Source organism: Rhinoraja longicauda, chromosome 7, assembly GCF_053455715.1.
Source record: "Rhinoraja longicauda isolate Sanriku21f chromosome 7, sRhiLon1.1, whole genome shotgun sequence".
In the NCBI taxonomy this organism is placed as follows: Eukaryota; Metazoa; Chordata; class Chondrichthyes; order Rajiformes; family Arhynchobatidae; genus Rhinoraja; species Rhinoraja longicauda.
In genome coordinates, this window is record NC_135959.1 from 5,707,254 (window position 1) to 5,732,111 (window position 24,858).

At 49.2% G+C, this 24,858-nt stretch overlaps 1 protein-coding gene across 2 annotated transcripts in view; it reads left to right on the forward strand.

The window, feature by feature from the left end:
- Nucleotides 1-24,858, forward strand: part of nlgn4xa (neuroligin 4 X-linked a) — a 191,345-nt gene that overhangs the window by 3,273 nt on the left and 163,214 nt on the right. For both annotated transcript variants that reach the window (XM_078402039.1, XM_078402041.1), the window contains exon 2: nucleotides 17,782-18,507. In XM_078402039.1, coding sequence (XP_078258165.1) covers nucleotides 18,048-18,507 — 460 coding nt within the window. In that variant the 5' untranslated portion in view covers nucleotides 17,782-18,047. The remainder of the gene's footprint in view (nucleotides 1-17,781; nucleotides 18,508-24,858) is intronic.

A 24,858-nucleotide genomic window follows, 5' to 3' on the forward strand; every position in this document is an offset into this window, starting at 1 on the left:
GGTCTTTAAGTGTATGCGGCCATCCGCCCTCCCCATCTCCCCACCACCCATCTCCTCACCCCCTCTCCCCCCCCCTCCCTCTCCTCCCCCTCACCTCTCCTCTCCCCCTCTCCCCTCCTCTCCTCTGCTTTCCTCCCCCCTCCTCTCTTTTCTCTCCCCTCCCCTCCTCTCCTCTCCCCCCCCCCCCCCCCGCCCGCCCTCAGTCTGAGCCGGGGAGGTATAAAGTTGGCTTTGAAAATGCCTTTGGACATTTCCCCCCTCTCCCTCCCCCTCTCGACCCCCCCCTCTCCTCTCACCCCTCTCCTCCCCTCTCCCCCTGACCTCTCCTCTCCTCTTCTTCCCCACCCCCTCTCCTCCCCTCCCCTCTTTTTCTCTCCTCCTCTCCTCTCCCCCCTCCCCCTCCCCCCTCCCCCTCCCATCTCCCACCACCTCTACTCTCCCCCTCTTTACTCTCCCCCTCTTTACTCTCCCCCTCTCCCTCCCCCTCTCTACACTCCCCCCTCTCGATCCCCCTCTCCCCCTCTCCCTCCCCTCTACCCCCTCCCTCCCCCTCTTACTCCCCCCCCTCCCCCTCCCCCCCCCCCTCTCCCTCTCCCACCCCCCCCCCCCCCTGGGTCACTGCGTGATGAGATGTGGGTTTACACCGCGTTTAGGATGAAGTTGCAGCGGCGGCTCCGGGTGCTGCGGTTTTTCTCACCGCTCTCCATCCTCTCCCCCCCCCCTCTCCTCTCTCTCTCTCTCTCTCTCTCTCTCCCTCTCTCCCCCCCCCCTCCATCTCTCTCTTCTCTCCCTCTCCCCCTCTTTCCCTTTCTCCCCGTCTCTCCATCTCCCCCCCCCCAACCTAGTTGCCCGGAATCACTGCGGCCCTTTCACAGAAAGCGCTAACGTTAAAGCATCCCCCCTCACACACATACACAGACTCACACACACACACACACACCCACCCACACACACCCGCACACACACACCACACCCACACACACACACACCCACACACACTCGCACCCACACACACACACCCACACACACCCACACACACACACACACACACACAGACACACACACACACACACACAGACAGACACACACACCCACACACACACACAGACACACACACACTCACTCACACACGCACACACACTCTCACACACACACACACACACACACACACTCACACTCACACACACACATACACACTCACACACACACACACACACGCACTCACACACACACACACACACACACACATACACACTCACACATACACACACACAGCCACACACACACACACACACACACACACACACACACAGCGCGACGCTGCTTCAAGTAAAACCAATCAAAAAATATTGAGAAAACCCTGTCCAGTTTCACTTTAAACAAAAAGATTAAAACTAAAATTGTCCCACTTGTCTTTACCAGGAATGGCCATTAAACGGTACCAACGTCCCCTCGCGGTTGTGTCCTGTTGCACTTTGCAACATATATTTGCAGAATATTTACAAAAAGGCTGCAAATATTAAACAGGAAGATTGTCCCACATTCCCAATAACCGAATCCACAATCTTTACCCGGCCGGGCGAGGGGGAGATGAGGGGAGGGGGAGGGGAGAGGGAGAGGGGGAGGGGGTGTTGTCTCTGAGGAGGTGATTAAACAGGATAAAAGGCGAATCGATTGTACAAAATCAGAAGAGGAATAGATCGGGTAGATGCACAGAGTCTCTTGCCCAGAGTAGGGGAATCGAGGACCAGAGGACATAGGTTCAAGGTGAAGGGGAAAAGATTTGATAGGAATCTGAGGGGTAACTTTTTCCAAACAGAGGGTGGTGGGCGTAGGGAACGAGCTGCCAGAGGAGGTAGTTGAGGCTGGGACTATCAGTTAGACAGGTACATGGAGAGGGCAGGTTTGGAGGGATATGGACCAAACGCAGGCAAGTGGGACTAGTATAGCTGGGACATGTTGGCCGGTGTGGGCAAGTCGGGCCGAAGGGCCTGTTTCCACACTGTATCACTCTATGACTCTATGACTTTATGACTTTCGTCAAACAACCCACAATGAACCATTCCCCCGTCACCGCCCGCAGCAGCTCTGGAGAGAAGGAGGAATGTGTGAGGTTTCTGGTCCAGACCCTTGTGCTAGACTGGCCCACACTGAGGACAGGCAGGCTTCACTGTAGTTTATGACCTGCCGGTGATATGGTGTAGCCTGCAACCAGCGTTTGGGTTTCATCCGCGGCGAACAGTGAGATCTGTCTCAGTGTACGTTAGTCAGCCGCTGCCCATAGCGTTTTACCTACGTGTGTATATATATATATATATATATATGTGTGAGCTTGTGTGAGATGCGCACATCGCAATATTCGCTCTCAGTAAAGTATCCACCTCACTGCGTGTGTATGTGTAGGTGTGTGCGGGTATGTGCATATGTGTGTGAGTGTGTGTAAATGCTTGTGTGTGGATGTGTGTGTGCGTGTGTGTGTGTGTATATATATGCGTGTGTGTGGATGTGTGTGTGAGTGTGTTTGTGTGTGCGAGCATGTATGTGTGTGTGTGTGTGTGTGAGTGTGTGTAGTGGTGTGTAGGCGTGTGCATATGTGTGTGAGTGTGTGTGTGTGTGCATGTGTGTGAGTATGTATGTGTGTGTGAGTATGTATGTGTGTGTGAGCATGTATGTGTGTGTGTATGTGTGCGTGTGTGTGCATATATGTGTGCATGTGTGTGTATGCGTGTGTGTGGATGTGTGTGTGTAGGTATGTGCATATGTGTGTGTGTGTGTGTGTGCGCGCATGAGTGTGCGTGTGTTTGTGCGTGCATATGCGTGTGTGTGTGAGTGTGTATGTGTGTGTGTGCATATATAGTGTGTGTGTGTGCGCATGTGTGTGCGTGTGTTTGTGCGTGCATATGCGTGTGTGTGTGAGTGTGTATGTGTGTCTGAGCATGTATGTGTGTGTGTATGTGTGCGCGTGTGTGCATATATGTGTGCGGGGATGTGTGTGTGTGCGTATATATGTGTGTGTATGTATGGTTTCAAGGTCAATGAACGTGAAATGGCACTCATATATTCCTTGTCTGTTCATTATCTATGTTATCTTGTTCGACTGTCGTAAAGGTATTGTGGGTTAGATATATATAGAAAAACATACACTGTGAAGGTGCATATTTACGTATCCTCACAGTGTTCATGTTTTACATTTAAATATATCTTATTCACAGTGTGATACACACACACATAAATATAGACAGATTAAATTTATATATACGATGGATATATATAAAAGCTATTTATATAGACTGGGGCTGTATAAATCTCTCCCTCTCTCTCTCTCTCTCTCTCTCTCTCTCTCTCTCTCTCTCTATTTATTTATTTATTTATTTATACAGATATATATATATATATCTGCGTGTGTGTGAATGTACATAACTTTTATACACGATGGATATTATAAAAGCTTTGTGTATATAGATACATAACTAAAAACTAATTTAATTTATAAATACAATGAATATGTATAAAAGCTATTTATATTTTTAAATTGAAAGCGTGAATTTGTATATACATATATCAATGTGATACATATTGTACTTCCACTGTGCATGTGCTTACATTTATATATATATATATATATATCTTATTCCTAGTGTGAGATATATATTTTTATATATATATTCAATGTTTGAATTTGTTTGTATATATATATCGCTCATTCTAAATTGATATATATATATATATATATATATATATATATATCTTATTCATAGCGTGAGATATATATATATATATTCAATGTTTGAATTTGTTTGTATATATATATCGCTCATTCTAAATTTATATATATATTCAATGTTTGAATTTGTTTATATATATCGCTCATTCTAAATTTGCCGCGTGTGTTCGCTCGATCGTGGGTTTATTTATAAACGTGGCTATTACACAGCTTCGTTATATATTCACTATCTGTGCAATTTTAGTAACTGAACGGGGTTTAATTGCAACATAAATACCGCTTGCAAATTGCCAGCGACGCAACGTACACTCCAGGTAGGAAGAGAGAGAGAGAGAGAGAGAGAGAGAGAGAGAGAGAGAGAGAGAGAGAGAGGGCAATAAAACGGTACAAAGTTCGTCGTAGAATTAAAGGCTTTCCTGTCTTGGACAGAGAATACACATGATTTTTGCTTCTCAGTGTGACAGATGCATTTGTCAGTGCTCTTTGGTCTTTTTCAAGGCTTGATGTTGCGAGGGAGCACCACCAGGTGGCGGCACCCACACTGAACAGCTCTGGAGTGAAGTCCAGATTACTGTCATTAACAAATTACTATTCAGTCATTCAATGGGGTTTATGGGGAGAAGGCAGGGGGAATGGGATTTGGAGGGAGGGATAGAACAGCCGCATAGATCGAATGGCGGAGTAGACTCGATGCCACGATTCCCCAATTTTAGACAATAGACGCAGGAGGAGGCCATTCGGCCCTTCAGGGGAATTCTCTGCCACAGAAGGCAGTTGAGGCTATATTTAAGAGGGAGTTAGATGTGGCCCTTGTGGCTAAAGGGATCAGGGGGTATGGAGAGAAGGCAGATACAGGATACTGAGTTGGATGATCAGCCACGATCATATTGAATGGCGGTGCGGGCTCGAAGGGCCGAAAGGCCTACTCCTGCACCTATTTTCTATGTTTCTATTTCTATGAGCCAGCACCGCCATTCAATGTGATCATGGCTGATCATCCTCAATCAGTACCCCCGTTCCTGCCTTCTCCCCATACCCCCTGACTCCGCTTTCCTTAAGAGCTCTATCTAGCTCTCTCTTGAATGCATTCAGAGAATTGGCCTCCACTGCCTTCTGAGCAGAGAATTCCACAGATTCACAACTCTCTGACTGGAAAAAGGTTTTCCTCATCTCAGTTCAAATGGCCTACCCCTTATTCTTAAAACTGTGGCCCGATTCCACAAATTTTGACTCGATTCCTCAAATTTGAGGAAGGATATTCTTGCTATTGAGGGCGTGCAGCGTAGGTTTACCAGGTTAATTCCCGGAATGGCGGGACTGTCGTATGTTGAAAGACTGGAGCGGCTAGGCTTGTATACACTGGAATTTAGAAGGATGAGAGGGGATCTTATCGAAACATATAAGATTATTAAGGGGTTGGACACGTTAGAGGCAGGAAACATGTTCCCGATGTTGGGGGAGTCCAGAACAAGGGGCCACAGTTTAAGAATAAGGGGTCGGCCATTTAGAACGGAGATGAGGAAAAACCTTTTCAGTCCGAGAGTTGTGAATCTGTGGAATTCACTGCCTCAGAAGGCAGTGGAGGCCAATTCAAGAGAGAGCTGGATAGAGCTCTTAAGGATAGCGGAGTCAGGGGGTATGGGGGAGAAGGCAGGAACGGGGTACTGATTGAGTATGATCAGCCATGATCAGCCATGATCACATTGAAAGGTGGTGCTGGCTCGAAGGGCCGAATGGCCTATTCCTGCACCTATTGTCTATTGTCTATTGTCTATTGATGCCGAATTAGGCCATTCGGCCCGTCGGGTCTTACTCTGCCATTCAATCACGGCTGATCTCTCTCTCTCTCCCTCCTAACCCCATTCTCCTGCCTTCTCCCCATAACCCCTGACACCCGTAACTAATCAAGAATCTGTCTATCTCTGCCTTAAAAATATCCATTGACTTGGCCTCCACAGCCTTCTGTGGCAATGAATTCACAGATTCACCACCCTCTGACGAAAATAAATTCCTCCTGTTCTCTATCCTAATGGAACGTCCTTTTTATTCTGAGGCTGTGACCTCTAGTCCTAGACTCTCCCACTAGTGGAAACATCCTCTCCACATCCACTCTATCCAGGCCTTTATCTATTCTGTACGTTTCAATGAGGTCCCACCCCCTCATTCTTCTAAACTCCAGCGAGTACAGGCCCAGTGCCGACAAACGCTCATCCTATGTTAACCTACCCATTCCTGGATTCATTCTTGTAAACCTCCTCTGGACCCTCTCCAGAGCCAGCACATCCTTCCTCAGATCTCGTGCCCAAAATTGCTCACAATATATAATATGGTGAGGCAAAGCTTTTCAGTGTATCTCGGTCCACGTGACAATAATAAACATGAACATGAACCAAATGCCAGGAATTTGAACGTTAAAGTTTGTCGGAATATGATGTTTATGTTAGTGGGACCAAGATTCCCTGATTAATGTTTCTAGTGGATTTAACAGAGAGATGATTGATAAATAAGAGTTAAAATGCTTATTCAAGTGTACAGTCAGGAACGACTTTGATCGGACTTTACTGGCTTTATCTTGCACTAAACATTATTCCCTTTATACGGTCGTAAGTGATAGGAACATAATTAGGCCATTCGGCCCATCAAGTCTACTCCGCCATTCAATCATGGCTGATCTATCTCTCCCTCCTAACCCCATTTCTCCTGCCTTCTCCCCATAACCTCTGTCATGATTGTAATCGTGCGTTGTCTTTCCGCTGACTGGTTAGCGCGTAACAAAAGCTTTTCACTGTACCTCGGTACACGTGACAATAAACTAAACTCAACTCAACTCAAAATAACATTTTATCTTCTGCCCCTAATTGTGAGTTTGACTTCTCTATAATCACAGTGCTTCTGGAGGGGAGTAAAATGACACTCTTTAGTATTGTATTCTCAATGCAAAATGAAGTTGTACAGGACATTGGTGAGACCGCACCTGGAGTATTGTGTACAGTTTTGGTCTCCTAATCTGAGGAAAGGCATTCTAGCCTTAGAGGGAGTACAGAGAAGGTTCACCAGATTGATCCCTGGGATGGCAGGACTTTCATATGAAGAAAGACTGGATAGACTAGGCTTATACTCGCTGGAATTTAGAAGACTGAGGGGGGATCTTACAGAAACATATAAAATTCTTAAGGGGTTGGAGAGGCTAGATGCGGGAAGATTGTTCCCGATGTTGGGGAAGTCCAGAACCAGGGGTCACAGTTTAAGGATAAGGGGGAAGTCTTTTAGGACCGAGATGAGAAAACATTTCTTCACACAGAGAGTGGTAAGTCTGTGGAATTCTCTGCCACAGAAGGTAGTTGAGGCCAGTTCATTGGCTATATTTAAGAGGGAATAAGATGTGGCCCTTGTGGCTAAAGGGATCAGAGGGTATGGAGAGAAGGCAGGTACAGGTTACTGAGCTGGATGATCAGCCATAATCATACTGAATGGCGGTGCAGGCTCAAATGGCCGAATGGCCTACTCCTGCACCTATTTTCTATGTTTCTATGAATCAAACGTGAAAAATCAGATCACTATAACATGTGGGGGGGTGGGGGGGGGGGAGGAACTGCAGATGCTGGTTTATACCGAAGGTAAACACAAAATGCTGGAGTAATTCAGTGGGACAGGCAGCGTCTCTGGGGAGAAGGAATGGGACAGTGGTGTGAATGTTGATTTCTCCAACTTCAAGTCATCCTTGCTTTCCCTCTCTCTCCATCCATCCCTCCGCCTTCTCAGTTCTCTGACCAGACGACCGTCCCCCCTGATTAAATGTTATCTCTGCATGCATCGTTGTCACCTTCCCCTAGCTAACTAACAATGAGCTATTCTACATTTTCAAGAGTCAAGAGTCAAGTGTGGTTTATTGTCATAGTAGACCAAGTTGGGCCCAAACCTCTCCTGCATTGGTGCAGCACCACCCACCCCTCCCCTCCCCCTCCCTCCCTCCACTCCCCTCCCCTCCCCCTCCCCACTCCATCCCCCTCAACCCCCCCATATCCTCCCTCCCTCCCCCCTCCCTCCCTCCCTCCCTCCCTCCCTCCCTCCCTCCCTCCCTCCCTCCCTCCCTCCCTCCCTCCCTCCCTAGGAGATAGATTTAAACTTTAAAATGCGAATAACTAAAAAATATAACACCGATTTCAATGAAACTTCTTCCATTAGCACCAAAGGGACGACGGTGAGTAAGGTGGGCCTAAAATTGTCGCGCTATCGTGCACCGATTTGGCTGTAGTTCAGGAACAAACAAACAAACAAACGAGAGCTTTAGTACCGAGATACAGTGAAAAGCTCCAAATTTGAGGAAGGATATTCTTGCTATTGAGGGCATGCAGCGTAGGTTTACTAGGTTAATTCCCGGAATGGCGGGACTGTCATATTTTGAAAGACTGGAGCGACTAAGCTTGTATACACTGGAATTTAGAAGGATGAGAGGGAATCTTATCGAAACGTATAAGATTATTAAGGGGTTGGACACGTTAGAGGCAGGAAACATGTTCCCAATGTTGGGGAGTCCAGAACCAGGGGCCACAGTTTAAGAATAAAGGGTAGGCCATTTAAAGCTGGGATGAGGAAAAACTTTTTCAGTCAGAGAGTTGTGAATCTGTGGAATTCTCTGCCTCAGATTGGCAGTGGAGGCCAATTATCATATCATATCATATACATACAGCCGGAAACAGGCCTTTTCGGCCCTCCAAGTCCGTGCCGCCCAGCGATCCCCATACATTAACACTATCCTACACCCACTAGGGACAATTTTTACATTTACCCAGCCAATTAACCTACATACCTGTACGTCTTTGGAGTGTGGGAGGAAACCGAAGATCTCGGAGAAAACCCACGCAGGTCACGGGGAGAACGTACAAACTCCTTCTCTGAATACATTCAAGAGAGAGCTAGATAGAGCTCTTAAGGATAGCGGAGTCAGGGGGTATGGGGAGAAGGCAGGAATGGGGTACTGATTGAGAATGATCAGCCATGATCACATTGAATGGTGGTGCTGGCTCGAAGGGCCGAATGGCCTCCTCCTGCACCTATTGTCTATTGTCTATTTTCTATTGTGAACCCAAACGTTACAGTTTTCAGGCTCCTGTACCTTCTTCCCGATGGCAGGGGTGAAATGAGAGCGTGGCCAGGGTGGTGTGGGTCTCTGATGATGCTGGCTGCCTTTTTGAGGCAGCGACTCTGATAAATCCCTTCGATGGTGGGGAGGTCAGTGCCCGCGATGGACTGGGCAGCGTTCACAACCTTTTGCAGTCTTTCCCTTGTGCTCCGTCCCCTTTGATGTCTCGTTTTCGCGCCTCGCACTTCCTTATCTCTGTCTCCCTCTTCCTCTCCCCTGATGCACAGTCTGAGGAAAGGTCTCGACCCGAAACATCACCCATTCCTTCTCTCCAGAGATGCTACCTGACCCACTGAGTTACTCCAGCGTTCTGTGCCCATCGTCACTATAACAGTTTGCTGTTTGCTGCATGAAATCCTAACCAGTTAACGCAGCGAGCCTCATTAATACCAGATGGATTATAACGGAAGAGTTTGGGTGACATTTACTTGTTAAAGGATTTCCCCAAATCTTAAGCTTTAAAAGCTTTTACTTTGTCACAACTCAGTGTTGGAGAAGCAAATGAAATTAACGCCAGTCATGGGATTTAGAGGCTTTTAAAAACAAGGGATTAACAACAGAATATTGGGACTTTTACGGCAGGGATTACGAAAATACTCTTCCCGAAAATGCAGTTTTACACACAGTACGCACACGCATGCACACACACACACACACACACACACACACACACACACACACACACACACACACACACACACACACACACACACACACACACACACACACGCGCACACACACACACACACACACTCACGTGCATACACGGGCACAAAGGTGCTCATGCACACGCGCACACATGCACACGCACACACACATGCACACACACACACACACACACACTCACACACACACACACACACACACACACACACACACACACACACACACACACACACACACACACTCACACATACACACACTCACACACACACACGCGCACACACACGCACACCCGCGTGCATACACGGGCACATATGTGCTCATGCACACGCGCACACATGCACATGCACGCACATACGCACACTCACAAGCACTTGGCCTCGTGTGTCCTCGTGCATACAGGCGCGCACACGGGCACACATGTGCACATGCACACTCACACACTCACACACTCTCTCACACTGTCTCACTCTCTCACTCTCTCACACTCTCACACACTGTCACACTCTCACACTCTCACACACTCACACACTCACACTCTCACACACTCACACACTCTCTCACACTCTCACACTCTCTCACACTGTCTCACTCTCTCACTCTCTCACACTCTCACACTCTCTAACACTCTCACACACTCACAAACTCTCTCACACACTCTCATTCACTCTCTCACTCTCACACACTCTCACACACTCTCTCACACCCATGTTCTCTCTCACTCTCACATACTCTCTCACAATCTCACTCTCTCACACACTCACACACTCTCTCACACACTCACACACTCTCTCACACACTCTCACACTCTCTCACACTCTCACACTCTCTCACACTCTCTCACACTCTCTCACACTCTCACACACTCTCACACACTCACACACTCTCTCACACTCTCTCACACTCTCTCACACTCTCTCACACTCTCTCACACTCTCTCACACTCTCACACTCTCACACATTCTCACACTCTCTCACACTCTCTCACACTCTCACACTCTCACACTCTCTCACTCTCTCACACTCTCTCACACTCTCTCACACTCTCTCACACTCTCACTCTCTCACACTCACACTCTCTCACACTCTCTCACACTCTCTCACACTCTCACTCTCTCACACTCTCACACACTCACACACTCTCACACTCTCTCACACTCTCACTCTCTCACACTCTCACACTCTCTCACACTCTCTCACACTCTCTCACACTCTCACACTCTCTCACACACTCTCACACTCTCTCACTCTCTCACACTCACACACTCACACACTCTCACTCTCTCACACTCACACACTCTCTCACACACTCTCTCTCACACTCTCACACACTCTCTCACACACTCTCACACTCTCTCACACTCTCTCACACTCTCACTCTCTCACACTCTCACACACTCTCACACTCTCTCACTCTCTCACTCTCTCACACTCTCTCACACTCTCTCACACTCTCACACTGTCTCACTCTCTCACTCTCTCACACTCTCACACACTGTCACACTCTCACACTCTCACACACACACTCTCTCACACTCTCTCACACTCTCTCACACTCTCACACACTGTCACACTCTCACACTCTCTCACACACTCTCTCACACTCTCACTCACTCTCTCACACTCTCACACTCTCACACACTCTCACACACTCTCTCACACTCTCACACTCTCACACACTCTCTCACACTCTCACACACTCTCACACACTCTCTCACACTCACACACTCTCACACACTCTCTCACACTCTCACATGCTTACACTCACACTCACATTCTCACATTCTCACACACACTCTCACACACTCGCACACTCACACACACTCTCACACTCTCACACACTTGCACACTCTCACACTCTCACATGCTTGCACTCACACTCACATTCTCACACACTCTCTCACACTCTCTCACATTCTCTCACACCCTCTCACACACTCTCACTCTCACATTTTTACACACACTCACATTCTCACACTCACATTCTCACACTCACATTCTCAAACCCTCGCATACTCACACTCACACACTTGCGCACACTCACACACTTGCACTCACTCTCATACACTCTCACATTCTCTCTCACTTGCACACTCACTCCCTCACACACTCTCACACACACTCACTCTCACACCCACTCACTCACACTCTCACACACTCACAGGCACACTCACAATTCTTAGTCTATATCATAGACATAAACAGAAAATAGGTGCAGGAGTAGGCCATTCGGCCCTTCGAGCCAGCACCGCCATTCAATATGATCATGGCCGATCATCCAAAATCAGCACCCGGTTCCTGCTTTCTCTCCCATATCCCTCGATTCCGTTAGCCCTAAGAGCTATATCCAACTCTCTCTTGAATTCATCCAGTGAATTGGCCTCCACTGCCCTCTGGCAGAGAATTCCACAGATTCACAACTCTCTAGGTGGACCACTCTGGTGGCCCTGTTACAAGCAAGATGTAAAGACTTAGGAGAGGGTGCAGAAGTAATCTAGTAATTTACTAGATTGTTACCTTGAAGACAGGGTATTAGTTATAAAGAAAGCCTGGGCAAACCTGGATTGTGTTCTCTGGAACTGAGGGGAGATCTGATAGAAATATATAGATTGGATGGACAGAACCTTTTTTTTCCTCAGAGTTGAAATGTCAAGGACCGAAGGCCAATAAGGTGAGAGGGGGAACATTCAAAGCAATAGACAATAGACAATAGACAATAGGTGCAGGAGTAGGCCATTCGGCCCTTCGAGCCAGCACCGCCATTCAATGTAATCATGGCTGATCATTCTCAATCAGTACCCCGTTCCTGCCTTCTCCCCATACCCCTTGACTCCGCTATCCTTCAGAGCTCTATCCAGCTCTCTCTTGAATCCCTTTAGAGAATTGGCCTCCACTGCCTTCTGAGGCAGAGAATTCCACAGATTCACAACTCTCTGACTGAAAAAGTTTTTCCTCATCTCCATTCTAAATGGCCTACCCCTTATTCTTAAACTGTGGCCCCTGGTTCTGGACTCCCCCAACATTGGGAACATGTTTCCTGCCTCTAACGCGTCCAACCCCTTAATAATCTTATACGTTTCGATAAGATCCCCTCTCATCCTTCTAAATTCCAGTGTGTACAAGCAGGCGCATGGTTCCTTGCAGATGGAGTCGCAGGTAGATAGGGCAGTCTCAAAGGCATTTGGCACATCGGTCACAAGTTATAGGCATTGGGCCATTCGGCTCATCGAGTCCACTCCGCCATTCAATCATGGCTGATCTCTGCCTCCTAATCCCATTCTCCTGCCTTCTCCCCATAACCCTTGACACCCGTGGTCAGAGTATTGAGTATAGAAGTTGGGAGGTCATGTTGCAAATGTTGCGGTAGAGTTGCTGCCTTACAGCGAATGCAGCGCCGGAGACTCAGGTTCGATCCTGACTACGGGCGCCGTCTGTACGGAGTTTGTACGTTCTCCCCGTGACCTGCGTGGGTTTTCGGGTAGATGCACAGAGTCTCTTGCCCAGAGTAGGAGAATCGAAGACCAGAGGACATAGGTTGACGGTGAAGGGGTAAAAGATTTAATAGGAATCTGAAGGGTAACTTTATCACTCAAAAGGTGGTGGGTGTATGGAAGGAGCTGTTAGAGGAGGTAGTTGAGGCTGGAACTATCCCAACGTTTAAGAAACGGTTAGACACCTGTCCATGGATAGGACAGGTTTGGAGGGATAGGAACCAAACACAGGCAGGTGGGACTAGTGTAACTGGGAGGCCCACTGGTGGCCAATGTGGGCAAGTTGGGCCGAAGGGCCTGTTTCCACGCTGTATCACTCTATTACTGTATGACTCTAATCAATGAATCAATGGGCTCAATGGCCCCTTTCTGCACTCATGTTCCCACAAAGAGTTTGCCCAGATGATGTTTATCAATTTGGCATGGTGGCACAGTTGGTAGAGTTGCTGCCTTACAGCGCCAGAGACCCGGCTTTGATCCTGACTACGGGTGCCGTCTGCACGGAGTTTGTCCGTTCTCCCCGTGACCCGCGTGGGTTTTCTCCGGGTGCTCCGGTTCCCTCCCACACTCCAAAGACGTGCAGGTTTGTAGGTTAATTGGCTTCTTTCTGTAAATATGTCCCTGGAGCGTACGGGGTAGAACTAGCGTGCGGGTGATCGCTGGTCGGCGCGGGCTCGGTGGGACGTAGGGCCTGTTTCCACGCTGTGTTTCTCCAAATGAAACTTAAACAAAACTGAGAGGGGGCTGGGGAAGAAAGAGCAAGGCGACACCAGTGGAACAGCTTTGACCCAGATTTGGGTTCGGATGCTGACTAGTGATAAATATTTATAAATCTGTGGAGTCACACAGCAAGGAAACTGGGCCCTTGGCCCAATTCATCCACGCCGACCAAGGTGCTGATCTACATTCGTCCTATTTGCCCGTGATTGGCCCATATCCCTTCAAACCTTTCCTATCCATGTACCCGTCCAAACGTCTTTTACATTTTTATAGAGACATAGAAAATAGGTACAGGAGCCAGCACCGCCATTCATTGTGATCATGGCTGATCATCCACAATAAGTAACCCGTGCCTGCCTTCTCCCCATATCCCTTGATTCTGCTAGCCCCTAGAGCTCTGTCTCGCTCTCTTTTAAATCCATCCAGTGAATTGGCCTCCGCTGCCCTCTGCGGCAGAGAATTCCACAAATTCACAACTCTCTGGGTGAAAAAGATTTTTTTCTCACCTCAGTTTTAAATGGCCTCCCTTTTAGTCTTAGACTGTGGTGTGGCCCCTGGTTCTGACTCCCCCAACATCGGGAACATTTTTCCTGCATCTAGCTTGTCCAGTCCTTTCATAATTTTATACGTCTCTATAAGATCCCCTCTCATCCTTCCTTTAAAAGGGGGGTGGAATTGGCTGTCGGCTCGTGACCTAAAAATGGGGAATTCAATGTTCCCTCCCATTGTGTTGGAAGCTGGAGTACGAGGTACTGTTCCGCCAGGTTTGGGGTGGTGGGTGGAGGGGGAAGGGGGGGGGGGTGGGGGGTGGAAGGGGGGGCTGGGGGGTGGAAGGGGGGGGGAGATACAGGCCTGTGTTCTATGCTCTATAGTGAATTTAATGTACGTTTTATATTGGTCTGAAGAAGGGTCTCGACCCGAAACGTCACCCATTCCTTCTCTCCTGAGATGCTGCCTGACCTGCTGAGTTACTCCAGCACTTTGTGAAATAAATACCATATTAATACAAACATTCGAACAAAATGTTGTGACTTTTCACCAGAAGATGAAACTTACAAAATTCTTAAGAGGTTGGACAGGCTAGATGCAGAAAGATTGTTCCCGATGTTGGGGAAGTCCAGAACAAGGGGTCACAGTTTAAGGATAAGGGGGAAGTCTTTTAGGACCGAGATGAGAAAGTTTTTTTTCACACAGAGAGTGGTGAATCTGTGGAATTCTCTGCCACAGAAGGTAGTTGAGGCCAGTTCATTGGCTATATTTAAGAGGGAGTTAGATGTGGCCCTTGTGGCTAAAGGGATCAGGGGGTATGGAGAGAAGGCAGGTACGGGATACTGAGTTTGATGATCAGCCATGGTCATATTGAATGGCGGTGCAGGCTCGAAGGGCCGAATGGCCTACTCCTGCACCTATTTTTCTATGTTTCCATGTTTCTATGAGGACACAAAAGCAGAACAATTAATGAAAGCTTCAATTAAACCCTGGCTAGATCACAACAGGAGTATCTCCCAATTACATAAAGGATTGTGAGTTACTGGAGAGAATACAGGGGAGTTAGCATTTATTTCGAGAGGACTAGAATATCAAAACAGGAATGTAATGGCTGTGGCTTTTAAGGCGCTGGTCAGACAGCATTTGGAGTTCTGTGAGCAGTTTTGGGGACCCATATCTGAGGAAGGATGTGCTGGCTCTGGAGAGGGTCCAGAGGAGGTTTACGAGAACGATCCCAGGAATGAGTGGGTTAACGTATGATGAGCGTTTGACGGGACTGGGCCTGTACTCGCTGGGGTTTAGAAGGATGAGGGGGGGACCTCAATGAAACATACCGAACAGTGAACGGCCTGGATGGAGTGGATGTGGAGAGGATGTTTCCACTAGTGGGAGAATCTAGGGCCAGAGGTAATAGCCTCAGAATTAAAAGACCATCCTTTAGGAAGGAAATGAGGAGGAATTTCTTTTGTCAGAGGGTGGTGAATCTGTGGAATTCATGGATGTGAATTTAATCAACATTTAGTGCAAGGTAGTGTCTGGCAAAGTTCGATTAAAGGCAGTCAGAGGGTCCCCAATGTGGTAGATGGGAGGGCAGGACCATTCTCTAGTTGGTGATGGGATGGTTCAGTTGCCTGATAAATGAAAGTGGAGAACGAGCAAGGAACTCAGTGGATTTCAGTTTCGTTTATTGTCACGTGTACCGAGGTACAGTGAAAAGCTTTTTGTTGCGTGCTAACCAGTCAGCGGAAAGACAACGCGTGATTCCAATCCAGCCATTACAGCGTAGAGATACATGGTAAGGGAATAACGTTTAGTGATCTTAGTTGAAGTAAGAAATGTTGCTGGAGGAGTAGAGATTTAAGAGGGTGGAGCCCTCTAGAATAGGTGATTCTAGATCTGCTCCTGTGGCCAGCACGCAAATGGTCGCCTGGGTTGGCGGCCATCTTGAATTCTCTCTGTCGATTGCTGAACCAAACATTTATGTACGACGGTCTTCTGAATAATATTTTATGGGTTCCCATTCGTATAGCTACAAATGTTGACATACCATGTGTTTGTAACATGGGAGAGCATATCCATGGTATATTGCATTTGATTCCATTTTAGTCACCCTGTTACAGGTGGGGGGACCCAACACAGACAGTGGAGCACATAGACAATAGACAATAGACAATAGGTGCTGGAGGAGGCCATTCGGCCCTTCGAGCCAGCACCGCCATTCAATGTGGTCATGGCTGATCATTCTCAATCAGTACCCCGTTCCTGCCTTCTCCCCATACCCCCTGACTCCGCTATCATTCATACCGAGCTGTTTAACCTGCAAACTTCTACGTCTTTGGAGTGTGGGAGGAAAGCGAAGATCTCGGAGAACGTACTAACTCCGCGCTGACTAGCACCCTGAGTCGGGGATCGAACCTGGGACCCTATAAGGCAGCAACTCTACCGCTGCACCACTCTGTGGTCTAACCGAGGAGGCTAGGACTACATGCAGCCATGATTGAATGGCGGAGTAGACGATGGGCTGATTGGCCTAATTCTGCTCCTATCACTTAAGACCTTTATTCCTGGGAGTGCAGGAGAAACGTGAGGGGGGGAGGGGGGGGGGGGTGGGGGGGGGGTGGGGGGGGGGGGTGCGGGGGTGATCATATAGAGGCGTATAAGACCATGAGAAGAATAGATTGGGTAAATGCACAGTCTTTTACCCAGAGTAGGGGAATCAAGAACCAGAAGATATCGGTTTAAGGTGGAGGGGGGGTAGAGGAGATAGTTGAGGCAGACATCATCACGATATTTTAAAATACATTTTTGGACAGGCGCATGGATAGGCCAGGTTTGGAGGGGTATGGGCCAAATGCAGGCAGGTGGGACTAGAGTAGATGGGGCAGGGGGTCGGCAGGTGGGACTAGTGTAGATGGGGCAGGTGGGACTAGCATAGATGGGGCAGGTGGGACTAGAGTAGATGGGGCAGGGGGTCGGCAGGTGGGACTAGTGTAGATGGGGCAGGGGGTCGGCAGGTGTGACTAGTGTAGATGGGGCAGGTGGGTCAGCAGGTGGGACTAGCGTAGATGGGGCAGGTGGGACTAGCATAGATGGGGCAGGTGGGACTAGTGTAGATGGGGCAGGTGGGACCAGCGTAGATGGGTCAGGTGGGTTGGCAGGTGGGACTTGTGTAGATGGGGCAGGTGGGTCGGCAGGTGGGACTAGTGTAGATGGGGCAGGTGGGTCAGCAGGTGTGACTAGTGTAGATGGGGCAGGTGGGACTAGTGTAGATGGGGCAGGTGTGACTAGTGTAGATGGGGCAGGTGGGACTAGTGTAGATGGGGCAGGTGGGACTGGCGTAGATGGGGCAGGTGGGTCGGCAGGTGGGACTAGCGTAGATGGGGCAGGTGGGTTGGCAGGTGGGACTAACGTAGATGGGGCAGGTGGGTCGGCGGGTGGGACGAGTGTCGATGGGGCAAGGTGGGCCGAAGGGCCTGTTTTCAGGCTGTGAGACTACATGCTGACCTTCCCTTGTCGTGCCTTGAAGTTAGACTGTGTCTGTTCTTTTTCAGGTAAGGACTTCGTCATTGGCTCGACTGTAGGCTTACCTCCTGCCATCGTTCCGAGTGGGGTATCTTCGGGCGGGATGGTGACCGTAGGATTGGATGGGTGACCTGTTGCGGGGCCCGACCCGACCCACCTGTTCTCCTCGGCGTTAAATGGATCCGGCGAATGTCTATCTTGTGACGGGAGATAAGAGTCGCTCTCCGCGTTCAGCCTGAAATTGGGTCTTCCATTTCTCCTCTGAGACCTGCATGCCTGGTGTGGATCATAAACAATGCCCGGCTCAAATGGCCTGCCCTGGCTCAGGCTGGTCCTGGGCCCGGCCCTCAAGGTGAGGGGCCTGCTGTGGATCGCCAGCCTGGCGCTGCGGCTGGGCCTCCTCGGCTGCCAGGAGAACTTCCCGGTGGTCACCACCAACTACGGCAAGCTGAGGGGGGTCAGGACTCCGCTCCCCAACGAGATCCTGGGGCCCGTGGACCAGTACCTCGGGATCCCTTACGCCTCGGCACCGACCGGCGAGAGGCGATTCCAGCACCCGGAGTCGCCCTCCTCCTGGACCGGCGTGCGGAACGCCACGCACTTCGCCGCCGTCTGCCCGCAGAACATCCACGGCATCCTGCCCGAAGTCATGCTGCCCGTCTGGTTCACTGCCAACCTGGACATCGTGGCCTCCTACATACAAGACCAGAGCGAGGACTGCCTCTACCTGAACGTTTACGTGCCCACCGAGAACGGTAAGTCGCGCGCGCCGCGGCGCTCCCCGCGGTAGACCCAAGCGGAGAGAAGAAAGTGGGGCAAGAACGTAAGTCGATTTAGATCCACGTCTCTCTTCCTCTACTGGCTGCCTTTGTTGTGAAGGTACTCACGGAAACTTTGTTGGAATGAAGGACATCCTTGTCATCGAGGCAGTGCAGCGTAGGTTCACGAGATTGAACCCCGGGATGGAGGGGACTGTCATATGAGGAGAGATTGAAAAGACTGGGCTTGGATTCACTGGAGTTTAGAAGGATGAGAGGGGACCTTATAGAAACAATAGACAATAGAAAATAGGTGCAGGAGAAGGCCATTCGGCCCTTCGAGCCAGCACCACCATTCAATGTGATCATGGCTGATCATTCTCAATTAGTACCTCGTTCCTGCCTTCTCCCCATACCCCCTGACTCCGCTATCCTTAAGAGCTCTATGTAGCTCTCTCTTGAATGTATTCAGAGAATTGGCCTCCACTGCCCTCTGAGGCAGAGAATTCCACAGATTCACAACTCTCTGACTAAAAAAGTTTTTCCTCATCTCTGTTCTAAATGGCCTACCCCTTATTTTTAAACTGTGGCTCTTGGTTCTGGACTCCCCCAACATTGGGAACATGTTTCCTGCCTCTAATGTGTCCAACCCCTTAATAATTTTATACGTTTCGTACAAAATTATAAAAGGACTGGACAAGCTAGATGCAGGAAAAATGTTCCCAATGTTGGGGGGAGTCCAGAACCAGGGGCCACACAGTCTTAGAATAAAGGGGAGGCCATTTAAAACTGAGATGAGAAGGAACTTTTTCCACCCAGAGAGTTGTGAATTTGTGGAATTCTCTGCCACAGAGGGCAGTGGAGGCCAAATCACTGGATGGATTTAAGAGAGAGTTAGATAGAGCTCTAGGGGCTAGCGGAATCAAGGGATATGGGGAGAAGGCAGGCACGGGTTATTGATTGTGGATGATCAGCCATGATCACAATGAATGGCGGTGCTGGCTCGAAGGACCGAATGGCCTCCTCCTGCACCTATTTTCTATGTTTCTATGTAAATGTGTGGAGAAAAGTTGGGGGTTTTTTTTGCTGTTAATTCACAAGTTGGATGAAATAGCAGAGTTGTTTTCATACACATTCCTCAGGAAGATTTTACGTTTAGAATATAAGGGGTGATATCTCGTGAAATAAAAGATTAATCGGAACCAATGTAAACGTACACAGCAATAACAGTGAACTACGAACAGCAACAAGGTGCTTGGTGTTGCTCAGCGGGGCAGGCAGCATCTCTGGAGAGAAAGAATGGGTGACGTTTTGGGTCGAGACCCTCCCTCAGACAAGAAGAAGGGTCTCGACCCGAAACATCACCCAGTCCTTCTCTCCAGAGATGCTGCCTGTCCCGCTGAGTTACCTCAAGCACTTTGTGGTCTGTATCTTCTGTATAACTTTGAAGGTATCACAAAATGCCGGAGTAACTCAGCAGGTCAGGCAGCATCTTGGAGAGGAGGAATGGGTCTTCAGAAGGGTCTAGACCCGAAACGTCACCCATTCCTTCTCTCCAAGATACTGCCTGACCCGCTGAGTTACTCCAGCATTTTGTGATACCTTCGATTTGTACCAGCATCTGCAGTTATTTTCCTGCATAACTTTGTGGTGAAAATAAGCAATTTCAATAACCAGGTAGAATTATTTCCAACAGATGGATTTTGTTGCTAATGCTCCAGGTAACAGGTGAACCATTGGTATAAGGTGACTTGTTTCGTCTTTGGCCTGACCCATTTTCCTCTGTTCTTTCTGTACCTCTGACTATTGAGACGATCATGTGACCTACTTCTGGACCATCAGTGACGCCATCACCCCTTTCTTAAAAAAACTATTTATGGATGTTGTCCCAATTAACATTAGCCTTGATTCTTTGCAGCATTTTACAGCAGGCACAGTTTTTGGCAAAAGAAAACCCCCCACAGAATGCTGGAGTAACTCAACAGGCCAGGCAGCATCTGTGGAGGGATTGGAGAGGTGACCGTTTCAGGTCTTTATGTGTCAGGAGGAACTGCAGATACAGGCACAAAATGCTGGAGTAACTCAGCGGGTCAGGCAGCATCTCTGGAGAGAAGGAATAGGTGACGTTTTGGGTCGAGAACCTTCTTCAGACTGGTTTCGGGTCTTTAGTTTAGTTTATTTTTCACGTGTACCGAGGTACAGTGTAAAGCTTTTGTTGCGTGCTGTCCGTCCAGTCAGCGGAAAGATTATACATGGTGACTATGGTTGCCAACTGTCCCGTATTAGCCGGGACATCCCATATATTGGGCTAAATTGGTTTGGCCCAGACGGGACTGCCCCTGTCCCGTATTAGGCCCGGGGGCTGCTGTAGGCCCGGACACTGTAGGCCCGGACACTGTAGGCCCGGACACTGTGGGCCCGGGGGGACGCTGTAGGCCCGGACACTGTACGCCCGGACACTGTAGGCCCGGACACTGTAGGCCCAGGAGCTGCTGTAGGCCCGGACACTGTACGCCCGGACGCTGTAGGCCCGGACACTGTACGCCCGGACGCTGTAGGCCCGGACACTGTAGGCCCGGACACTGTGGGCCCGGGGGACGCTGTAGGCCCGGACACTGTAGGCCCGGGGGGAGCCGTAGGCTCGGACAGTGTACGCCCGGACGCTGTAGGCCTGGACACTGTAGGCCCGGACACTGTAGGCCCGGACACTGTGGGCCCGGGGGATGCTGTAGGCCCGGACACTGTAGGCCCGAGGGACGCTGTAGGTCCGGACACTGTAGGCCCGGGGGGAGCTGTAGGCCCGGACAATGTAGGCTAACGGAGTGTGTTCGGGGAGCGGGGCCGAGTGTGTTCGCCTTACGGAGGTTGCATTGCAACCCGTCTCCCGGCCCGGGCAGCCGCCATTGGTGGAGCGGGAGCACGTGGTCACTGGCTGGGTCAAGGTCACATGGGACGCGGGGCGCGGGGTAGTGACGCCACCTTTTGTCCCTTATTTAGGAGTTAGGAAGTTGGCACCCCTAATGGCGACTCTCTGCGTGCTGATCACAAAGGTGCATCTACAATCACCCATTACAATCGCTCCACTCTTTGAAACCTCTACTCCTACAGCGGCAATTCTTACTTTAACTATGCTCCTCTCAATCTCCTTTAAACGTTATTCCCTTATCATGTATCTGTTTACTGTAAACGGCTCGATTGTAATCATATATTGTCTTTCCAAACTAAGCTAAGCAATCGAGCTACCTGCAGTGTACAAATACAGGAAAAACATTTCGTGCAAGATAAGTCTAGTAGTCCGATTAAAGATAAGATAGTCCGAGGGTCTTCGCAGTGGGGGGGGGGGGGGGGGGGGGGGGGGGAGAAAGCTGGAAAAAAAAGGTGGGGGGCAGGACAAAGCCTGGCAAGTGTTAGGTGGATAGACACAAAATGCTGAAGCATCTCAGGGGGACAGGCAGCATCTCCGAAGGGTCTCGACCCGAAACGTCACCCATTCCTTCTTCTCTCCTGAGATGCTGCCTGACCCGCTGAGTTACTCCAGCATTTTGTGATGCCTTCGATCACAGGTAGATAGGGTGGTCACGAATGCTTTCAGCACATTGGCCTTCATCAGTCAGGGTATTGAGTATAGAGGTTTGCAGGCCATGTTACGGTTGTACAAGACACTGGTGAGTCCACACTTAGAGTATCGTGCATTGGTCACCATTTTATAGGAAAGATGTTGCTAAGCTGGAAAGGGTGGAGAAAAGGTTTACGAGGATGTTGCCAGGACATGAGGGCCTGAGCTATAGGGAGAGGTTGAGCAGGCTAGGGCCTAATTCCTTGGAGCGCAATAGGACGAGGAGTGATCTTATCGAGGTGTATGGGAGGAATAGATCGGGTATCGGCACAGTGTCTCTTGCCCAGAGAAGGGAAATTAAGAACCCGAGGACATAGGTTCAAGGTGTGTGGGGCGGACATTTTTACAGGAACCTGAGGGGTAGTATTTTTTACACAGAGAGTGGTGCGTGTGTGGAACGAGCTGGTGGAGGAGGTAGTTGAGGCCGGGTGGGGGGGAGCTGATGGGACAATGGGAAGAATCACGTGGAATCACTGGAAATGGGTGCTTGAGGATGAGTACAGACACGATGTGCTGAAGGGAAAGAAAGCTAATGGAATGTTGGCCTTCGCAACAAGAGGAGTTGAGTATAGGAGCAAAGAGGTCTTTCTGCAGTCGTAGAGGGCCATAGTGAGACCGTACCTGGAGTACTGTGTGCAGTTTTAGTCTCCAAATTTGAGGAAGGACATTCTTACTATCGAGGGAGTGCAGCGTAGGTTAATTCCCGGAATGGCGGGACTGTCGTATGTTGAACGACTGGAGCGACTAGGCTTGTATGCTCTGCAATTTAGAAGGATGAGAGCGGATCTTATTGAAACATATACGATTATTCAGTGATTGGACACGCTAGAGGCAGGAAACATGTTCCCGATGTTGGGGGAGTCCCGAACCAGGGGGCACAGTTTTTAAGAATAAGGGTTGGGCCATTTAGAACGGAGATGACGTAATTTTTTTCACTCAGAGAGTTGTGAATCTGTGGAACTCTCTGCCACAGAAGGCAGTGGAGGCCAATTCCCCGGATGCATTCAAGAGAGAGTTAGATGGAGCTGTTAATCATAGCGGAGTCAAGCGGTATGGGGAGAGGGCAGGAACGGGGCACTGGTTGTGGATGATCAGCCATGGTCACGGTTGAATGGCGGTGCTGGCTCGAAGGGCCGAATGGCCTGCACCTATTGTCTATTGTCTATTGTGCATTATCATCTGTTTCCACACTGTATGAACCTTCCACTCGATGAGTTTCTAAATGTGCCGTTGCTGAATGAGGAACTGTGCCAGCGATTGAAAGCACGAGAAGATTAAATGTGTTATTTCTTTCCCGTGAAAGATTAAATAAGTGGTGTGATAAGTTGGTGCTTGGGTTGAGGGATTAATTGCACTACAAAGGAGCAACATGGAAGCAAAACCACTGACTTTGCTTTCGTTGGGCATTATCCCCATTTACCCGTCAAAAATTTGGCTCCTTGCTCTGAACGCACAAAGAAATTTCTGATTTAATTTCTGCCCGTCGTTAATGGGAGCTACGTCTCGCTGGGAAGGTTATTGTTGATTGTCCTTCCTTTATTGTCTTATCTTGTAGAGTCGTAGCGTGATAGAGTGGATACAGTGTGGAAACAGGCCCCTCGGCCCAACTTGCCCACACCGGCCAACAATGTCCCAGCTACACCAGCCCCATCTACCTGCATTTGGCCCATATCCCTCCAAACCTGTGTGGCCTATTCATCTACCCATCCAAATGTTTCTTAAACGTTGCGATAGTCCCTGCCTCAACTACCACCTCCGGCAGCTCGTCCCATACACCCACCACCTTTCTTTGTGTGAAAACGTTACCCCTCAGGTTCCTATTAAATCTTTCCCGCCTAAATCTTATACCCTGAGTCCTTTGGTTCTCGATTCCCCTACTCTGGGCAGGAGACTTTTAGATTTTTAGATTTAGAGATACAGCGCGGAAACAGGCCCTTCGGCCCACCGAGTCCGCGCCGCCCAGCGTTCCCCGCACACTAACACTATCCTACACACACTAGAGACAATTTTTCCATTTACCCAGTCAATTAACCTACATACCTGTACGTCTTTGGAGTGTGGGAGGAAACCGAAGATCTCAAAGAAAACCCACGCTGGTCACGGGGAGAACGTACAAACTCCGTACAGACGGCGCCCGTAGTCAGGATCGAACCTGAGTCTCTGGCGCTGCATTCGCTGTAAGGCAGCAACTCTACCGCTGTGCCACCGTTCCTCCCATGGTCTAGAATGGAAGGGTATGTGCGTCATCCCGATCTATTCCTCTTATGATTTTATCCACCTCCATAAGATCACCCCTCATCCTCCTGCGCTCCAAGGAATAAAGTCGCTGCCTGGTCAACATCTCCCTGTAGCTGAGACCCTCGAGTCCTGGCAATTTCCTCGTAAATCTTCTCTCTCTGCACCCTTTCAAGCTTGAGAACATCTTTCATATAACATGGTGCCCAGAACTGAACACAGTACTCTGAATGCGGCCTCACCAACGTCTTATACAACTGCAACATGCCCAACCGCCCAACCTATCCTCTTTGTAAGGCTTTGGCCCGTATCAGAAGGTAGTGACAAGACGACCCACATTGGAATGGCTAGTCAAAATGCAGAAACAAGGAACTGCAGGTGCTTGTTTACACAAAAGGACACAAAGTGCTGGAGTGACTCAAAGGGTCAGGTGGCACGGTGGCACAGTGGTAGAGTTACTGCCTCACAGCGCCAGAGACCCAGATTCGATCCTGACT